The sequence below is a fragment of the Podarcis liolepis genome (assembly GCF_965112155.1).
Source record: "Podarcis liolepis genome assembly, chromosome: 16".
Taxonomy (NCBI): Eukaryota; Metazoa; Chordata; class Lepidosauria; order Squamata; family Lacertidae; genus Podarcis; species Podarcis liolepis.
In genome coordinates, this window is record NC_139567.1 from 28,060,946 (window position 1) to 28,080,792 (window position 19,847).

Consider the following 19,847-nt stretch of genomic DNA (forward strand, 5'->3'; position numbering starts at 1 on the left):
GGAACCAGAGACCAAATTGCAAACATGCGCTGGATTATGGAGAAAGCTAGAGAGTTCCAGAAAGACATCTACTTCTGCTTCATTGACTATGCAAAAGCCTTTGACTGTGTTGACCACAGCAAACTATGGCAAGTTCTTAAAGAAATGGGAGTGCCTGATCACCTCATCTGTCTCCTGCGAAATCTCTATGTGGGACAAGAAGCTACAGTTAGAACTGGATATGGAACAACTGATTGGTTCCAAATTGGGAAAGGAGTACGGCAAGGCTGTATATTGTCTCCCTGCTTATTTAACTTATATGCAGAATTCATCATGCGAAAGGCTGGGCTGGATGAATCCCAAGCCGGAATTAAGATTGCCGGAAGAAATATCAACAACCTCAGATATGCAGATGACACAACCTTGATGGCAGAAAGTGAAGAGGAATTAAAGAACCTTTTAATGAGGGTGAAAGAGGAGAGCGCAAAATATGGTCTGAAGCTCAACATCAAAAAAACGAAGATCATGGCCACTGGGCCCATCACCTCCTGGCAAATAGATGGGGAAGAAATGGAGGCAGTGAGAGATTTTACTTTCTTGGGCTCCATGATCAGTGCAGATGGTGACAGCAGTCACGAAATTAAAAGACGCCTGCTCCTTGGGAGAAAGGCGATGGCAAACCTAGACAACATCTTAAAAAGCAGAGACATCACCTTGCCAACAAAGGTCCGTATAGTAAAAGCCATGGTTTTCCCAGTAGTGATGTATGGAAGTGAGAGCTGGACCATAAAGAAGGCTGATCGCCGAAGAATTGATGCTTTTGAATTATGGTGCTGGAGGAGACTCTTGAGAGTCCCATGGACTGCAAGAAGATCAAACCTCTCCATTCTGAAGGAAATCAGCCCTGAGTGCTCACTGGAAGGACAGATCGTGAAGCTGAGGCTCCAATACTTTGGCCACCTCATGAGAAGAGAAGACTCCCTGGAAAAGACCCTGATGTTGGGAAAGATGGAGGGCACAAGGAGAAGGGGACGACAGAGAATGAGATGGTTGGATGGTGTTCTTGAAGCTACTAGCATGAGCTTGATCAAACTGCGGGAGGCAGTGGAGGACAGAAGTGCCTGGCGTGCTCTGGTCCATGGGGTCACGAAGAGTCGGACACGACTAAACGACTAAACAACAACAACATCTTCTGGGGAGCCTGGGCTGGGGAATGATGTGCTAAGCCACATTTTTGTGCAGCATGTATGAGTTGAAAAGAACCTAATTGAGCTTCAGGCTCCTGTGTTCCCCACTTCACTCCCACCTGGTCAGGAAGAGGACTTGGGTAACATTTAATTTCAGTTTCCCCTAGCAGCCTAGCTGAACCTGAGATAGTGATCACAACTAACTTTAGTTAGTTTCAACAAGCTAGTTTCATAGTCCATCATTCAAAGCTGACTTCCTTTTAAAAGTGACTAGAATTTGTAATCAACCTGAGATCCTAGTATGCTGAAAAAGGACTCCTGCACCTCTCATTTTTTAAATATGAATTTTATTTGTTTGGGGCTTCTGAGAATTGACAACTTTTCTACTGTGAAATGAGTGTTTTGTTGTGGCCATGGCCATTAGACTTCCAAATGTGTGCTTGGTTGCAAAAAGGTTGGGGTTCATCTTAGTTGTCATGCAAAGGCAAGCCAAGGCTAGAAGAAACTGAAAGTCAACATTGTCAAAGTACTCTTGGCCAGGGGAGGGGTGCATGCCAATGGGAGTAGGGTTGGCATACGTATTTCAAAAAGTGAAAATCTGGACACAAAGGGTTTTTTTTGCCCAAAGTTGTTGAGCATTAAATTTTTGAGCTGTTTTTAAGGAAATTTGCCTAAATCTAGACTTCTGACATGGGTTGCCATATGTCCGGACATTTGGGCAATTTGCGCCTGGACATTGTTTCCGACAGTCAAATCCCAGCTATGTCTGGGAAATTCTGGATGTATGGCCGCCCTAAATGGGAGGATCATTCAGGCTCATGCATCTCACTCTAAAACTGTGGCATGGTATGATGTGTGAATGTAGCGAATATATTGAGATAATGGAAATGGTTCATTAAAAGGCAAATGTGTGCAAACCTTGTGGGGTTCCAAAAGCTTATGTTTAAGACATTAGAGCTTCTGAGCCCAAAAAAGCAAACAGAAAGTAGGTTTGATTGCAAACAGAAAGTAGGTTCATAAACTGTTTTGTTTAAAATTCATCACTTATTCTCAGGGGCAGTATATTGACAACGACCATTTCCCCAAATATGGTAACATTAGGCAAAGGGATAAGTGAAATAAATCAGTATAAAGAAGGAACTGAGGCAAACAGACTGAAGTTAGGTAAATTTGATTTTCTGACTCTAAGGTACCATAGTGACCTTAAAAAAACACATTTGGTTTTGTACCAGGTTTCTCTCTGTGACAAATAGCTGAATAAGAATAAAGCTATCGAGCAGAGAAGTCCTCTGACAGTTAATTTTGACAGTTTAATGTTTTAAGAGCATAGAAAATTATAGATTCCCTACATTATTTTTAGAGGAGACAAAATTGGAGAGGGTCTGATGGCAGAATATATAGTTCACCATAATAAGAAAATACGTTGAGGATGGAGTAATTTGAGAATCCTTAGCTACTTGCTGTGTGTGGTAAAATATGGATGGATGTGCCAGCTGGCAAGCAGCTGCTTCTTAAATCTAACACTTCATTCTTGGTTATAGTGCAGATTAATATAATTCTGAACTAGTGACTCACAGGAGAGAATAGACTTTAGTCTGAAAACTTTACTCTGGCATTAAGTTGTGAAGATCTGGAACCATTGCATGTTATTACATAGAATTTCATAGGTCTGCACCTATAGGTTATACAATAAGTTACTAAAAAGTTATGGATATAATATCAATATGAATGGTTGCGAGTGGGGACAGCTTTATAATTCCTCCACATCAAATAAAGGATTCATTAGAGAGGAGCTATAGCCATTATTCTTTTCTAATTACTCTCTTAGAAGCATTGCTGGCAATTCCTACCTTTAAAACACAGTGCATATTTCATAATGATTTATGCAGAATCTTTGCTTGGAACAATACTTACATTGCTAATGCTGTAAGGAAGTAGGTTAAAAACATTGTTCGGTACATGTTGAGTTTGTTTTGTGCAAGCTATTTGTCCCTAAGCATGCAGGAAACAGTTATTATAATGAAGGTGCTTCCATTATCTGAATATCAACTACTTTTATGGCCTAGGTTTATTTTAAAGTCCAGGTAGAATAGCTGGAGTGTGTGGGAAGAAATCATATATCATTATATTTTCACAGAAGTGATGGAATTGCAGTAGGGAAACTACCGTATTTTTCCGTGTATAAGACTAGGATTTTTTATTTTAAAATAATGTTTAAAATTGGGGGTCGTCTTATACACTGGTAGTTCATAGGTGTGACCTGGGACTGGTTGCTTCCGTGAGCCAAAGATTATCTGCGACTCTTGGGCTTGTTATTGGTGGCCGCGGCAAGGGCTCTTGTTGATTAGCTGTCACTGCACCAATTGGGTGGGTGATTGGTGGCTTCCGCCAGTGAGGGAACAGATGATAGCTGGATTTTGGGATGCATGCGAGTAGCAGTGTAGGTTTAGCAGGTGAGCTTTTTTCGGCAATCCTCCCCCAAAAAAGCTCAGCAATCTCCCTCTGTTTTCTTAATTTGGAGTCCACCAAATTATAAACAGGGGTGTGTTATATACAGAAAAATATGGTAGCTGCAGAAGTAAATATTGAAAAGGAGTATCAATTTTCATGAATGCCATCTTCTCTAAAATGCTTTTCCTCCTGCTGTGAATTACTAATAGAATTGCTCATTATGTTGAGGTATGTTACAATTAGCCCTTGGCTAATTAAACAATATATAACCTTTAAAACTGGGGGGTATTGTTTTTGTTTGTTACCATGTTATGCATTTTGTGTTTTATATGGTGAACCACCGTGTGATCCTTGTATAAAGGGTGGTATCATCATCATCATCATCATCATCATCTGTTGAGTGGATATCAGATTAGCATGGGATATCCTGGTATTAATTAACTCATGATTCATTATTGGTTTTGGTCTTACCAGTAAGCTACAATAGATAATTGATCACATTTAAAAAGTGTTGGCATCCTGGCATTTCACTTGTCACCACTAACTGCTCTAGACGTACAGCAGTTCCAAACATTTTTCCTGCACCCTGATGTGCAAATGGACCATTTTTCTGTAGTAAATAATAAAACATGCTAATGATGTTTTGGGAAATTATATTCTGTGAAAATTGTTCCTTGACCTACCCGTAGACCATTTGAATGACCTAGAATGGCTCATTCTTTTTCTTGTCAAGTGTGTTTTCTCTTTCAGATTGTTTTTTTCTTCACATATTCCCACCCTCCTTTATGCATATCAATTTAGTGGTTGTGACATTATTATTATAATCTCCTTCTGCTGTTTTAGAAGCTAGTTTACCAGGCTGCTTTCTGGGCTGCTTTTCTTTATTACATTTGCAGGGAGGCTGGCAGTTACGGTTTGCATTGTAGGCTTTGGGTTTATGTTTGGTTTTACGATGAATTTTTATTATTCTTTGTATGGCAAATGTTTCTATATATTGCTTAGAAATGATATTTTTAAAGCACAATATAAATGCCATAAAATAATTAATTAAAATTGGCTTATAAATAACCACTGGGTGGTAAAAATTGCTTTTGGGAAACCAAGTAGGGAGCACGTTGCAAACAGCAAAGTGGTTTGTTCTGTTCTTTCAGGCGTTTAACTGTGTCACAAATAACTCTATTTGTTAGTGGTCTTGTAAGCAGGCTAGGTCATTTTTTGTGGTCCAGAAACTTTTAGTGAATTGGTTTGAAAGGGTTATTAGTGAGGAAAATGGCCAGTCCATTTTGCATCATGGGAGATGAACTACGAACTGGGCCTGCCTTGGTTGAAATCTTTAATGCGGCCATGAGAAATTGTGTACTTGGGAAAATGGAACAGGAATTACTTCTGCTCATTTATATTTGCATACCTTAATTGTTAGCTGTTAATTTTGCTGAAAATATTGTTCTTGTTGATTTCTCAAACTTTCCTAATGCAATTAAGAAATGAATCCTAAGCTTGAAACAAATTGGTTATGCCTGTTTTCCTTAGTTTCTTTTAACTAATGGAAGACTGCCTCAGTTTGCTTTCAACAATGCCTCATTTCTTGTGTAAGGCTAATAGCAGGGTCAGTTCATTATTTTGCTTTCCTTCACTAGCATCAGCATAAATGACATTCGTCATTGTTCTTCTAGCACTTTTTAATGGGTTCTGAGACGGATTTTTTCAAAGCTAAAAACAGGGCCAACCATGACAGTTACTATTCTATGCTACATACCAGCCTTTCAAGTGAAATTATTTAAGTATCCATGGACCAGTTAGATCCTAGCCTCTTTCCCCACCCTTTTTTTTTTTTTGAAAAAAGCTTCGTGAATTGGGTCTGTAATATGCAGTGCCAAGGCTTTGAAGTTCTTTCTTATTTTTTCTCAGGAAAACATTTTCATTATCCACAGTACAACTCAGAATAATTAAAAGGGTCATATTGAAATATGTCTGCCTCTAGCACAAGGCAGTGTGGATTGGAGAGAAATGTTAACCTAACTGGCATCTTGAACTCAAATATTTGTGCTAGCATATCTGCTAGTGATGGTGGTGCAATGTCATGCCTTGTGACAGTGCTGTGATCATTGGTCCCATCCTTCTTAGCTTGCAAAACACCCCCAGGTGTTGTTGTTTTTTACACATGTCACCAGAGGAATGCGCTCCACCTTCTCTTGCACTATTTGCACCATGGATGGCATTAATGTGGGACTAATAGAAATGAGAAGGACCATTAGGGGGAAAAAGAAGTGGTACTTTGTGGCCAGGGCAGGTTTTCTGTTCACCATACAAATGAATGTGAACTGAATTGAGGTAGGCCTTTTGGAATGCACTCTCAGGGTTATTTGTCATACCAAAAGAAGGAAAACAGACATACGCATTAGATAGTGACCTTTCAAATCTCTCTTTGAGGTGACCTTACACATCTTTCTTCATAAGTAGCACTTTCCCTTATGTTTGTTTGCTATGTTGCGTGGGAAGACAGTTCAGGGGAAATTTCAACCTCTGCATTTGTGTCTGTTCTGCTTTTGTGGGCAATCAGGTTAGTGGCTTGCAGTTAAGTGTATTGCTAATGGCCAAATCCTCTGGAAAGTAGGTTGTTTTAATTAGCAACCAATAGGAGGGGAACGTGAATTACGACTTGCCCTCTTAAAACTGAGCCACTGATTTATTACCAGGGTATTTTTTCACCTCCTCCTTCCATCAATCAATCTATTAATTGGAATTTAGTAAAACTTTAATACCTTGTCATAAAGACCTGAGCATTTCAAGGAAACGTAGTAATTAGTATTAAATTCTTACCCAGCTGCACGCATGACAAGAGGCAACCGGATGATAACTTGAGCGACCGTCGGTATTGAATTCAGGGTTGTTCTTTATATCGTTTAGTATGTTTAATGAGCATAACCGTAGGCTTAAGAGAGGTAATAGGCTGACACAGCTGTACTCATAGGTCTCCTGAAATTGCCTCCCCCTGTTTACAAACAGCATTGGACATTAAGAAAGTGTTTTCTTTTATGACCATCTAGATAAATCCAGAATATCATTTCTTCTTAGTGAGAGCAGTGAACTGTAGTGGCGAGAGTATCAGACTAGGCCCCAGGAGACCTTGGTTCATATCACTATGTCATGGCACTCCCACTGGGTGACTTTGGGCCAGCCACTATCTCTCAACCCAATCTACCTCACAGGGTTGTTGTGAGGGTGAAATGGACTTGCCAGAGAACCACGTATGTCACCTTGAGCTCCTCGGAGGAAAGGTGTGTGTGGGGGGGGGGGGCGGCGGGTATAAATGACATTAAATAAATAAGTGCTAAAGGGGTTGCTGTGTTAGCCAGTTGCAGTAAAAGCAACAAAGAGTATTGTAAAATAGGATGCAGAGTCTTCCCACATCCAGTCTGCACTTTGCTTTTCCATGAATGATTGAGGAGTATTTTTATTTATTTATCAAATTTGTATACCACCCTTCATCCAAAGATCACAGGGTGGTTCACATATGAAAAGGCAGCAAATGTGACTTTTTTTCCTTTAGTGGAAGATTTATTAATATTTACATTTTACATTTTGAATATTTTCAGCCCATTCGTAGAGAAAATAACCTCAGAAATGTTCACTTAACAATAAGCAGACAAATGTTAGTACAAGCTAGTTACTTTGGTCATATTCAGTTAGCCACACTGGATGGTAGACAGCCAAATGGAACAAACTTTACAGGATCAAAAAGTACATGCATGAGGCTATATAAGAAAGGTACAGTGGTACCTCGAGTTACATACGCTTCAGGTTACATACACTTCAGAATACAGACTCCGCTAACCCAGAAATAGTACCTCGGGTTAAGAACTTTGCTTCAGGATAAGAACAGAAATTGTGGCATGGCGGCAGTGGGAGGCCCCATTAGCTAAAGTGGTGCTTCAGGTTAAGAACAGTTTCAGGTTAAGAACGGACCTCTGGAATGAATTAAGTACGTAACCAGAGGTACCACTGTACATTTCAAGATAAAAGATGCCTGTGCTTCCACAAATCTGCTTCGACATTAGTTTTAGAGCCAAGTATTTTGTTAATGTGGATAACAAAGGAGTGGGAGGGAGAATACAGTGAAAATCATATTGAAATCATGTAATCAAGGGATCCTCTCAGGATAACCTTGGTAACCAGTATATTCAGAAAAATAGCTTTGCTGATACAGGGGTCTCAACCAGTGTTTGTGTTCCATTAGATTGGCATATCAAGGTTAAATTTGGGACTGCAGTTCTTTCGTGTTCTGTATTTAAAGATTGTTAGACTTGCCCTTGGGAGATTATTGGACAGAAACCGTTTATTTGAATATTTAGAGTAGGGCAAAGCCTAGAAAGTTATTCTCTTTTTGTCAGCAGACCTAGAAAGCTTTGACCTTTCTTGCATGGTATGAATAGGTTTGAATTGGTTTGAATAGATTCCTTGGTAGGCACTGGAACAAGTTTCCATCTTTTGCAAAATTATTTGAAAAAGAGAGTGCATTTTCAGGAAGTAGTGTAGTACAGTTGCTAGGATCCTCTTTTCAGATAATTTCCTAGGATAGAATCCAGGAGGAGATTGAGAATAACTCTAAGGCTCATTCATCTCTTCCCTGCCAATGGCTGAATTGAAAAATCCATTGTTTTAAGTGGGACTTACATAACTGTGAGAGAACCCATTATTAGATCTTAGGCTCTAAGCCCTTCAGAAGTGATTAGGCTGATAATTTATTTTATCTAACTGGATTTGTATACCACATGATTGTAGAAACCTTGAAGGAGTTTATTATTACTTTATGAATCAATAATTATATTCTGCCCCAAAATATAAATAAATTCAGCAGTTTAAAAAAGAGCTATATCAAGAGACTTGCATACAGAAGACCATACATGATTCCTTGCTACCACACCTCACGACCAACACTGAAGTGGCAAGCACCATGGCTTTGTCCGTGAAGGGTTAATATGTAAAGTGTTACTTATACAAAAAGCAAGCTATGTAAACTTCAAACAGTAACCCAGTTAACTCACCCCTGTCTTAGAGGCCCCTTCCCATCTCTCATCCATCTCTCAGGTGAGGGTAGTAGCTGACAGCTAGCCAGTGTGAGAAGCCTCCTCTCTCCCAACTAATTGAACCAAAACTAAGGCTTCCAAGCAAGCAGATAAACACTTATGAGTTCATTTTTTCAGTAAATACCAATTAATCCTGGGATTATCTTGACTACCAAGTTACTGTTTACAGGTCTTCCGGGACATTTGCACCGTTTGGTTCTACACATCTAGGGTAGTCATGCTTTCCTGGTCCAGAATGGTCATAGCTGTTGTACCAGCTGAAGCTGGTAAAAGGTCCTGTGTGTTTTGACATCTGACATTTGAGTGTTTTATCTATTTATTTTAAGAAATGATAGTCACATGTGGCTTGTGGCAAGGAGTGTTAATGTGGATGTAAGCATGCAAGTGATATGTAAGTCATCTCTAAAAACAAGCAAATTTGTGACAACCAGAAATAAGACTTAACTGTTCTTGTTTGATTTTGTTATAATGTAAGCCAGTGGGCACAGGAAGCTGTGACTAATACCTTTTCATTATGTGACTTAATGAGTTATGTAGTCTTAAAGGTCACCTCTTCAAATATGAATATAAATTAATGGGAACACTCCAGAGAAATTGGAACTTCTGAACAAGCCACATTGATTTTAAGTAGTGGCCTTGCACAAAAGTATTCAGTTCCAAAGACAACAGAAAACAAAAATGCAATGTATCATGTTTGCTAGCAAGATTCTATCCATTTCCTTTAATTAAGAAATTGAAGAAATAACTGAGTGACATTACCAGATATGGAAAAAAGGATAAAACACAATTTTAAAACTACATATTGTTTTTGGAAATGGTAGAAGATGTTAAACCTTCCTAGCCACCATTCACTGTTGTTGGGCTTCTGCCAGTCTCTCTTACTTTGCTTTTTGCAATGGTGGCAGCTCTGTTGTGATAGGAAAGCATATTGTGATGTGATTGCTATTGGAAGGTAATGAAGGCACAGTAGGGGTGTGGGGGGCATGGCCTCATTGAGTGAGACTGATAGGCTCTAGGAGATGGCTGGACCAATCACATACCTGTTCTTCTAATGCAACAGTATATATTGGTGACATCCAATTATGTCTGCCCACTTGCTCAATCAAAATCTTCATGTATAGCAACACTCAAGGTTTCTCCAGCAGTCCCAACATACCCAAAACCTGCTCAGTAGGGTCCCCCAACCCTTGTGGGGTTAAAGACAATAAGTCACAAGTTCCTCAGACTTAATATCTGTAGTTTTAGCTTTAAATATGAATCCAGGTCCAGATCTTTATGAAAATTTTATGCAGATAAACTATTGCCTTAGAATCTCATCAATTTGGATGAAAAATCCTCTGCAGAAGTAATGCATAACTAAATAATTAACAGTAGTCAGAACTCTTATATTTGAACCATAAGGGGAACAATAAGGATTAAACTACCTACTGGCTCCTGTGGGAAGTATAACTAAGCTCAAGTATGACATGTAATAAATGTATGCAGATATGAAGGAATGGGCTACTTTACAAATGGGCAAGTATCCTTCTGATGTGAGAATCTTAGTTTACCAAATGACCATATTTGAATTCATACAATAAGTCCAAACCCATCAAGGAACCATGATGGGGGCAATCTGTCAGCATTCCGTGATGCGCCCAGAGATAGACATGAGTCTTAGCACTGCCAGAATGGAGATAATTGTCATCTGTGGCAGTGATTAATACACATATGTTCTCTACAGCCCCTGAAAGTTGGAAATGGTTTGAGAGACCTTGTGCAAGATGGATGTACATAAATGGAACAAAACTAAAGAAAACAAAACATGAAGGAATCTTTGAAAAACCTTATTAATTGTGAATGCTACCTATTTATGACAAGCTTTAATCTGTAGTAGCGTGAACATATGTAGTGTTGCCATTTTACCAGGGTTGAAGTTTCTGATGTATTGCCTATATATTAATGATATATTGATTAATATATCATTGATTAATGATATATTGCCTAGATACCACCTCCCCTCTTTTCCATTCCATACTGGAGTGTGGTGAAATTACTGTAAAAATTAATAATATTAAATTGTCAGGCTGGGCCCCCAGTGCACAGTGTAATAGGTCTAATATATCTACCTTTACCTCACAATTGTGAAGAGAAAATTGGAAAATTTGTATTTATAAGGGAAGTATTTTAAGCGACGTGTATAGTGTAAGGAGATGTGTACAGTGTAAAATCTTGGTGGAAGAATGCCACATAGCAAGACATTCAACAGTCTAAAACCCTTGCTTAATACAACAGTGAAACTTGGTGAAAGAATGCCACATAGCAGGCTTTAAACAGCCATTTGCTCCATGGCCTGCAGCAGGTAACTAAGTAACTAGGCAAAAACATTTTATGAAAGTTATGTATTTTGTACTTTGCAGAGGAAGACTATCATGGACTTCTGTGGATTTATTTGCAAAGTTGGCTTAAAGTGTCACCTGCAGAAATTATGGTAGTGTAGTTAATAGATCTGCAAGTTAAAGTTAGGAAGCCTGAAAACAAATCTTCCCTTGAACAAATGTGTTTCAAACAGTAGTTTTGGAAATTGATTGCTGTTATTAGGATAAGAGCTTTGTAGAGTTTACAAACAGGTTTAGAAATTTAAAAAAGAAAAGAAAAGCTAGAGCAGGTTTGCAAGATGAGATAGGTGCATTTAAAGTATCATTATGTTCAAAATGATCAAAACTTGCTCAAAATGTGGAATTTATCTAATGACTACATCATTTTACTCTAGGATGATGAAGTCCTCTTTGCATGCAGAAGAGGATGATTTTGTGCCAGAACTTCAGAGAAGCATTCATCCCCGTGAAAGACCAGATTGGGAAGAGACTCTCAGTGCAATGGTAAAGTTTCACTTCCTTTTATGCATTGTTGTCTGTAGTCCTTGAAATGCTGTTCACTGGTTTATAGAGTGTAGATTCCTGCCTCCCCTGCCCCACCCCCCAAAAATCATCCCACTTAGACCATATTTATAAAATTGAGTATTGTGCAACACATTACATTCTTTGGGTATATACCAATAGTGAGAAGGAGATGATGATGATTCCTGGTGATTCTGTTCCATGAATACATGCCTTGAAGCATGCCTAGTGATCGTTTAAATGTTCCATAATGTTGCAATGATTTTCAATTTTCATTAAGCTCTCTTTCAGCTAGGATCCATAACGTGTGATCTTTCCCCCTTCTTTCTAGTGGAAAATGGTCATTGAAACATAACTTACGTAAAAATGATTAACAAGATTAATCTGGTCTGAGTTCCCTTAAAACTCACCAATCGGAAAGCTTACATTATTAAAATTTCTCCCTTGCTCATATGTTTAATTCACAAGCAGCATTTGGAAAATGTGAAAAGTGAGGGATGAAGGTTCTTTAAAGTCCATTTTTAGCGTATGTTTTGCTTTGCCAGGGAAACAAAAAGAAAAAAAGGTGTGAATGCTGAACACTGCTTGTTTCCCATAGCAGTAGCTATTCTACTTTTCTCCTTGGGCTCGATGGTAAAAAGAGCTTGCCACATGCTGAAGTGAGGAGCACCCCTACTGTTCTAGCTCTGTTCTGTAGTTAGGTAAAGGTAAAGGGACCCCTGACCGTTAAGTCTAGTCGCGGATGACTCTGGGGTTGCGGCGCTCATCTCGCTTCACTGGCCGAGGGAGCCGGCATTTGCCCGCAGACAGCTGATAGTTTGTTTCTCTAAATTTAAAAAATGTGAATATATTTGTTGCTTCCTGTGGCTCACTTGAGATACTTGCTTTAACAAGCACCTTGTGAGTAGGCGGAATGAATCTTTTTATTAAGCTAATGCTTTGGGGCAGGGCAATGGAAGATCTGGAATTATTTAAGAATGTTTATAACCCACTGTCTATATAAAGTTTATATATAATGTTTCTATGAAGAAAAATCTCCCACCTACATGCTGCTTAATTGTATACATGTGAGTGAACCACACCAAAGCCCCAAGGCCACAAAGGTAACGTTGGTGCTGTAGATCTAGCAATTATGGTTACTTCCAGATGACCCGTTGGTTGACCATTTATCTTGACTCATCTGCATAATGTTTACAAGGAGTTAGATGTTGACTATTGAGTGCTCATTCTGATTTTCTAATGGCAAGGTAACATGGCCTTGCATCAAGCAGTTGTTATAACCGTACTTCCTAGCACATTTTCTTGTCAATTTATTCATTGAGGAAGGTCTGGGTTGTATCCAGTGCTAGTCCTAGTCTGAGTAGACCCGTTGAAATTAATAAACATGGCTAGGTTGGCACCATTACTTTCAGTGGGTCAACTCTAAGTAGAAGTTGGTTGGCTATGCCCCCCTGTTGTTGTTGGGTTTTTTTAAGGAGTGGAGGTGGGGAACTGGTTTGTTGTGCAAAAACACTTAACTGACTTTCTGTGTACAGCCTGAATTTGCCAGTTTATGACTGAGTTACCCTTGAAAAGGGTAACTGTCTAGAAATGCCCAGAATCGTGTAATCGAAGTTTTCAAGGTCAATACTGCCACTGTAGATCTGAGTAAAAAGGGAGGCTATCCTATCCTATTCCAGGATCAATACTTGGGATGGAAACAGTATTCTAGCAACTTAAGGAACATCTGAGTTTTATTTTGTAAAAATGTTTCCCACTTTTCTGTGTTCTTGGTGTTCAGGTGACCATTAGGAGAAACCCAGATGAACTCCAAGGCATTTCTCAGAGAGGGTCAACTATCAGTTGGTTCAACAGCAGTTTTTGTTTGTTTGTTTATATGTTCTTGTTTTATTATGAGTCTGTTATTCATTTTATTGAAGATTAAATTAAAAATTAAAGCATTATTTTCACCTTTATTAAGAAAATCACTCTACAGTGGTATGTCGGGTTACAAACACTTTGCGTTACAGACTCCACTAATCCAGAAGTAGTACCTCGGGTTAAGAACTTTACCTCAGGATGAGAACAGAAATTGTGCGGTGGCAGTGGGAGGCCCATTAGCTAAAGTGGTACCTCAGGTTAAGAACGGTTTCAGGTTAGGAACGGACCTTCGAACAAATTAAGTTCGTAACGAGAGGTACTACTGTATTTGAACTAGGAACATTTTCATTGCTATTCTGCATCATTCCTACAATCTCTTTATTGCAATGATGGGAGCTGCTTTCTAGAGGCTGTTACAGAAGAGCAGTACATTTTCTCCACCAGGAAGGCTGCACTGCACATAAATTTACACTGTCTCAAAGTACCCATCTGTTGGCACTGATAGAAAGTAGGAGAGATTATTTGCTGTAGCGTGGCTTTATGATGTGGTAATAGGACTGAACCTTCTAAAGCAGTTTGTCTTCCTGGCTAAAGCACAGCCTTGGCTATTTGTTCACAAAATCCCTCCTAGCTAGTTTAGTGAATTGAATGTAATTCTTTTCCAGTGCAAGATATATTATTTGCTAGGCAATAGATTTAAATTGTTGTAATCAATTGTCATTACACTGTAACTCCCACAAACTAAACAACAAGTAAATCCAAAAGTATGTTAAACATTTGATTTTTCAGAAATGCACATGATCAAAACTTAAAATTCTGAAGTTCTTCACATCATTTGGATTAAAAAAATCTCATTGACTGTTGACAGTATTTGGGGTCAAAAAACATAAAAAGTAGCTTTCTCACTGTTTTTGTATTTAAATCCCAGGCAACAGTCCTGTTTATGTCACCTCATGGAGAAATGCACAAACTCAGTTCTAGTTAAAAGATGCCATTTGGAGAACCAGTTAATTAGAAAAAATGACATAACTAAAGTGTTGATAGGAAAGGCACCCAAGTTGCCCTGCTCTCTTAACTAGTAAGCAGGTTCATTCTTTTTTTATATTTATACTAGTCCAGGAATTTTAGTTCTTCTTTTAGAAATAGATTTCGGTATAGCTATTATTGTCTTTGTTAATATATACCGCAGAGGAATGTTTTTATGGAAACTTTCTGTTCTCTTTCTGTGCTCCTAGTGTTAAAATTTCCAAGCTTATTCCTTGTTCTGTTGTCTGCTCATGTGACTTCAGGCAGGTGTTCCTGGTATCCTTGCAAAGATTGAGCGCAGTTAAGTCGAAAGGCTTGAGCTAAATAAATCTAGGATGGATCATGATGAAAGGCATCAGGTTGAGGAAGTCCATAACACCACAGGAAAAGTGTAGGGTATATATTAGTTTGGCATGCCTCTCCAGTCTTCTATTGTGTTTCAAAAAATGCAGTATGATCTGAAGTCAATATCCCTTTTGAGATAGCGGCAATAATTATTTTATTTTTCATTTACCGTGGACTTTCACCTAAAGCTCCTAAAGTGATGTACAGAAAACCCAACACATTTGTTTGTTGTTCAGCAGAAATAAGTAGGAGTCCTGTAAATCAGTGTTTCCCAACCACTGTTCCGCGGCACACTAGTGTGCCGCGAGATGTTGCCTGGTGTGCCGCGGGAAAAATTAAAAAATTCGAAAGATTTTTTTTTTTTAAAGTCAAATTTTCGATTGGGGCGCCGTCACTAGATGACCCCTGGGGTTCCCTCCCTCCCTCCCGCTCTGCGCCTCCCTCCTCCTCCTCCTCCTCCTCCTCCGGGGAGGCCCTTCCTGGCTCTCGGCCAAGGCTTGGCGGCTGCCACTCACTCACTCGCTCGCCCACCCGTCCCTCCATCCCTGCACCCGGCCTCTCCCCCTCCGTCCCCGGCACGGGGGCTGCCGGGATCCATAGTCCCCTCACCCTTGGGCTCCACGCCCGCGTGGGGTGCGCGAACTACGTTTCCCAGCGTGGCCTGGTGGGCCGGGCGTTTTGTTTGAAGCGCTCTTCTCCCAGCCATGGAATGAGCGCGGCGGCGGCCGGGCGGGCAGGGGCTCTTCCGCGCAGACCCCGCGCAGCCTGCCTGCGCCCCCGCGGAGATCGGGCGGCAGGATGGAGCCCGGGGATCCCCGCGGAGGCGGAGCGGCGGAGGCGGAGGCTGCCCCCCAGGTAGGGCTGCGTCAGGGTTTTTTTATTTTTTGCAATGCTGCATCCGTGCCGGAGGGGACGCATCGGACCGCGGGGAGACCCCTTGGCGGGCGTGCAAGGCAATGCATGCGTGCAGGCGTTGCATGGAGTGCAGTGCAATGCAATGGCAACGCGGCGCCCTGCATGCATGCATGCAACTTCCACCGGCGCTCCGGACTTGGCAGGTGAGGGGGGTCCCCAGTGGGCGGCAGAGAGAGCCGGGAGGGCGAAGGGGAGCCGGGGGGGAGCAGCGCTGCTCCCCGAGCCGAGCCCGGGGGGAAACTTCGGCGTCGTTGCGCCGGGTGTTGGAAGCGGAGGCTGGCGGGGGCCCCTCACCTGCAAAACCTGGTCGCCTCTCATATATTTCGTGCATTGCATTCATCACCCGCTTTCTCCTCCAAGGAGCTCCCGGGGGCGCGCGTGGTTCTCCCCGTGTTATCCTCGCAACAACAGCCCTGCGAGGTGGGTCAGGCGAGTGGCCCAAGGGAGCACCCAGGGATTGTCCTGGCCAGGTGGGGTGATTTGAACCCTGCTCTCTGCCCGGTCTTCGTCCTCATTTAGCCCCCACATGTGCATGACTGTGCATGACTGAGGTTTTCCCCCCTTGTCTTGGCTATGGTGTGAGTCTGTGCTGTTAATTAATGGGGTTCTGCCTTCGGAGAAGATGAGCCAGCCCTCAAGGAGGTGATTATGTAATTTGCTAGCAATTCATGTCCCTCCCGGCGTGACGCTGCGCGCTGACGTCACGGGGCTGTAATGGTGGTGTGCCTCGAGATTTTTTTCATGAAACAAGTGTGCCTTTGCCCAAAAAAGGTTGGGAAACACTGCTGTAAATAACAGTTGTGATTGAGAGTCAGGTGTACAGTGGTACCTCGGGTTAAGTACTTAATTCGTTCTGGAGGTCTGTACTTAACCTGAAACTGTTCTTAACCTGAAACACCAATTTAGCTAATGGGGCCTCCTGCTGCTGTCACGCCGCCGGAGCACGATTTCTGTTCTCATCCTGAAAAAAAGTTCTTAACCTGAAGCAATATTTCTGGATTAGCGGAGTCTGTAACCTGAAGCGTATGTAACCTGAAGCATATGTAACCCGAGGTATCACTGTACTCCATAGGAGGGACATGGTTGCATCTGCACAGTACCTCTCTCTTTTTGTGTGTTTCTGGTAGGCTATATAGTCCGTTAGTTAAGACAGTTCTTCATAAGGAAATATGGACAGTGACTATCAAAGCCTGAGAGCCATGTCCAACTTCTGAAGTTTTTGGATATTCATATTCTTATATTAGGAAACTATACCAAGGAGCAGATTGTCTTCATAGCAATACTCCTTTTCTAAACCTATTGATTTTATGCCTTGAAGTTGCTCTTCTGGTACGTACCTTAGTGATCACTTCAAAGATTTCATCATCCTAGTTGAACCAAACTATTAACTACAGCAGAAAGGCCATTAGAAACTGAGCATTCTAGTTGTATGGAGGTGTTGTCTTTTAAAACAAACTGATGTTGCAGTGTTGCATTTTTTTTATTAAAAAAGCAGGCTCCTGTATGACAATTAAGACCTAGCTTCTGCAGCTGTCAAATTTTGCCATCACTAGGCTTCCTAAAAATAAAATCATGTTTGCGGAGGGCTTTTATTTCACTCCCAAATGAGTCTTGTAATTGACATCTTCTGACAGCTCATGCAAAACTGTTGTATTACTTTTTGTTTAACTCTTGAAATGCAGGGCTATTCTAATTGTTATTCACCTGAACTGGTTATGCTATTGGTGTAGCCTGTCAGCCTTTCTCTCCCCCCCCCCAAAAAAAAAAAATCATGTCCAGCAAATGGTTGTGAAAAGTTATATGATTCAAAAGCGGTTAATAATGCCACAATTAATTGGTTAAGAAGGATGCACATTTTATTACCTGTTATTAAATTAATGTAAAATAAGATAATAACATACAGATCTAGAATGAGTGTTCATCACCGTTTTTGATGGTTACCTTGGAGAGGCTTAATATGTTGGAAGGAATGTGAAAGTCATTGTGCCCCTTCCATTTACGTGTAGGAGAGGAGACTGGAAGTCTTGTATGTCATATAATACATTGTGATAATGTAAGATATTGTTAAACAGTGTAATGGCATGGCATGGAGTCTGCACTGTAAGTGGGAAGGGAGGCAAGCATGGTTAAGCATGACTTGCAAGTGTGACCATTGACTGTTAAACAGAACAGTTGTTTTGCTGCCAATGGTTTCCTCAAGGTGTTAGACATCGTTTAGATTGTGAGCTCTTTGGGGACAGTTATTGAAACTGCTGTAGTGAAATTGCTGTAACTTACTTCCCCTGTGGACTCACAACATAGTGGATTGTAAATTTTATGTCCAGAAACCTTTATATGCTGCCTTTTCAGCCCTCTAAAGAGCTCCCAAGGCAGCTCACAAGAATAAATAATAAAGCACAGACCTGAGACTGAATTTTGTTACACAGTTCTCTGAGTTTGTTGCCCCTTCCTTTTCTTCATGACCTTGCTCTGTCCCTGCCCTCTTTCAAACCCCACTTACTTCATAAAACTTTTTTATGAATCATTGCATTCTCAGGCTACTTGATCCACTGTTGCTTTCTGACTCCTCTTCACCTGTCCAGTATTCATGGTCTATCCCTAACAGCTGTCTTTTTTCACTCCTTGTCTTGAATGACAGTTGTAGAACATAAGCAATCTAGACATGGGTTGTGTCACTTCTGTATACCATCATGGGAAGATAATACCAGTAGCAATAAATGTCATATACTTCCATCTAACTGGCTGCTCATTATTCTAATGCTATTTAATTATCTTATGAACATTACAGAAGTCAAATGTTCCAACTCCACAATATTACCAAAAGACAGTACTCACTTCTGTTAGAAGGCACCATTGAAGAATTTCCACCATTACATCTATCCATCTAGCTATTTACCACAGTAAAGCTGTCCATGATTGCTTTGTTCCTGGTCAACTTTAGCCCAGTATTTTTTGTTTTTTCTTTCCGCCGTGAAAACAATTTTATTACTATGTTGTCAATGTAGAGTTCTGTGGTTATGTAAAGAAAATGTAGACTGTTGAGGTCTTGCTATTGTTTGTGTCTTTCATTTATTTATTTTATTAAATTTGTATCCCACGCTTCCTTCCTAAGAAGCTGGATAAAACAATATCATTAAAAATAAATTTAAAACTTACTAAAACAATATGCACAAAAGAAACACTAAACAGATTTGGTTATAGCTGTTTTAAAATCATGTTTCCAGAAAGAATTCTTTTCAGCAGATGTTCAAAACAGCATCATGAGGAGGCCTGCCTAATTGCAAATAGGCAGGGGGTTCGTTTCTTATATTCTACAAACTGTAATAGTCCTGCTTCAGAATCACTTTTGTCAAAAGCAGATAAAATGTTAAAGCAGGCTAATAATTTCAGTTAAACAAGTTAAAATCTGTTCAAATGTCTTAGTAATTAAATATGATTTGCCATTTCTGTTCTTTACTGTTTCTATGGCTTCAATCCTTAATCCCTCCACCAATTTTGCTTCATGTGATTTAGCCCATTAGATTTTATCCACCTTCACCCAGAGCCTCATTCACTCAAACAGCAGATGAGGGGAGTCGGGTAGCCCCCAAACTACAAGGGAGTTGTATGTGACTTCCATGCACATTGAAAACTAAATGTCAGGGAACACAGCTTCAGTGACCCTCATCTTTCCCCGATACGTTTGCCAGTGTGGTGTAGTGGTTAAGAGCTGTGGACTCGTAATCTGGTGAACTGGGTTCGTTTCCCCGCTCCTCCACATGCAGCTGCTGGGTGACCTTGGGCTAGTCACACTTCTCTGAAGTCTCTCAGCCCCACTCACCTCACAGAGTGTTTGTTGTGGGGGAGGAAGGGAAAGGAGAATGTTAGCCGCTTTGAGACTCCTTCGGGTAGTGATAAAGCGGGATATCAAATCCAAACTCTTCTTCTTCTTCTCCTCCACATGCAGCTGCTGGGTGACTTTGGGCCAGTTCCTCCTCCTCCTCCTCCTCCTCCTCCTCCTCCTCCTCCTCCTCCTCCTCCTCCTCTTCTTCTTCTTCTTCTTTGCAAGGAACATCATCCTATATTCTATAGCTAGCCAAAATGGTAACTGCCACTCCCAAGAGGGGGGTATCAGGCAG

The 19,847-nt window shown here is 40.6% G+C and overlaps 1 protein-coding gene across 7 annotated transcripts in view; it reads left to right on the top strand.

Annotated features, from left to right (window-relative positions):
• The window catches only part of ARHGAP32 (Rho GTPase activating protein 32), a 208,278-nt gene that overhangs the window by 76,821 nt on the left and 111,610 nt on the right, over positions 1–19,847 (top strand). For all 7 annotated transcript variants that reach the window (XM_083479135.1, XM_083479138.1, XM_083479136.1 and 4 more), the window contains exon 2: positions 11,457–11,565. In XM_083479135.1, coding sequence (XP_083335261.1) covers positions 11,457–11,565 — 109 coding nt within the window. The remainder of the gene's footprint in view (positions 1–11,456; positions 11,566–19,847) is intronic.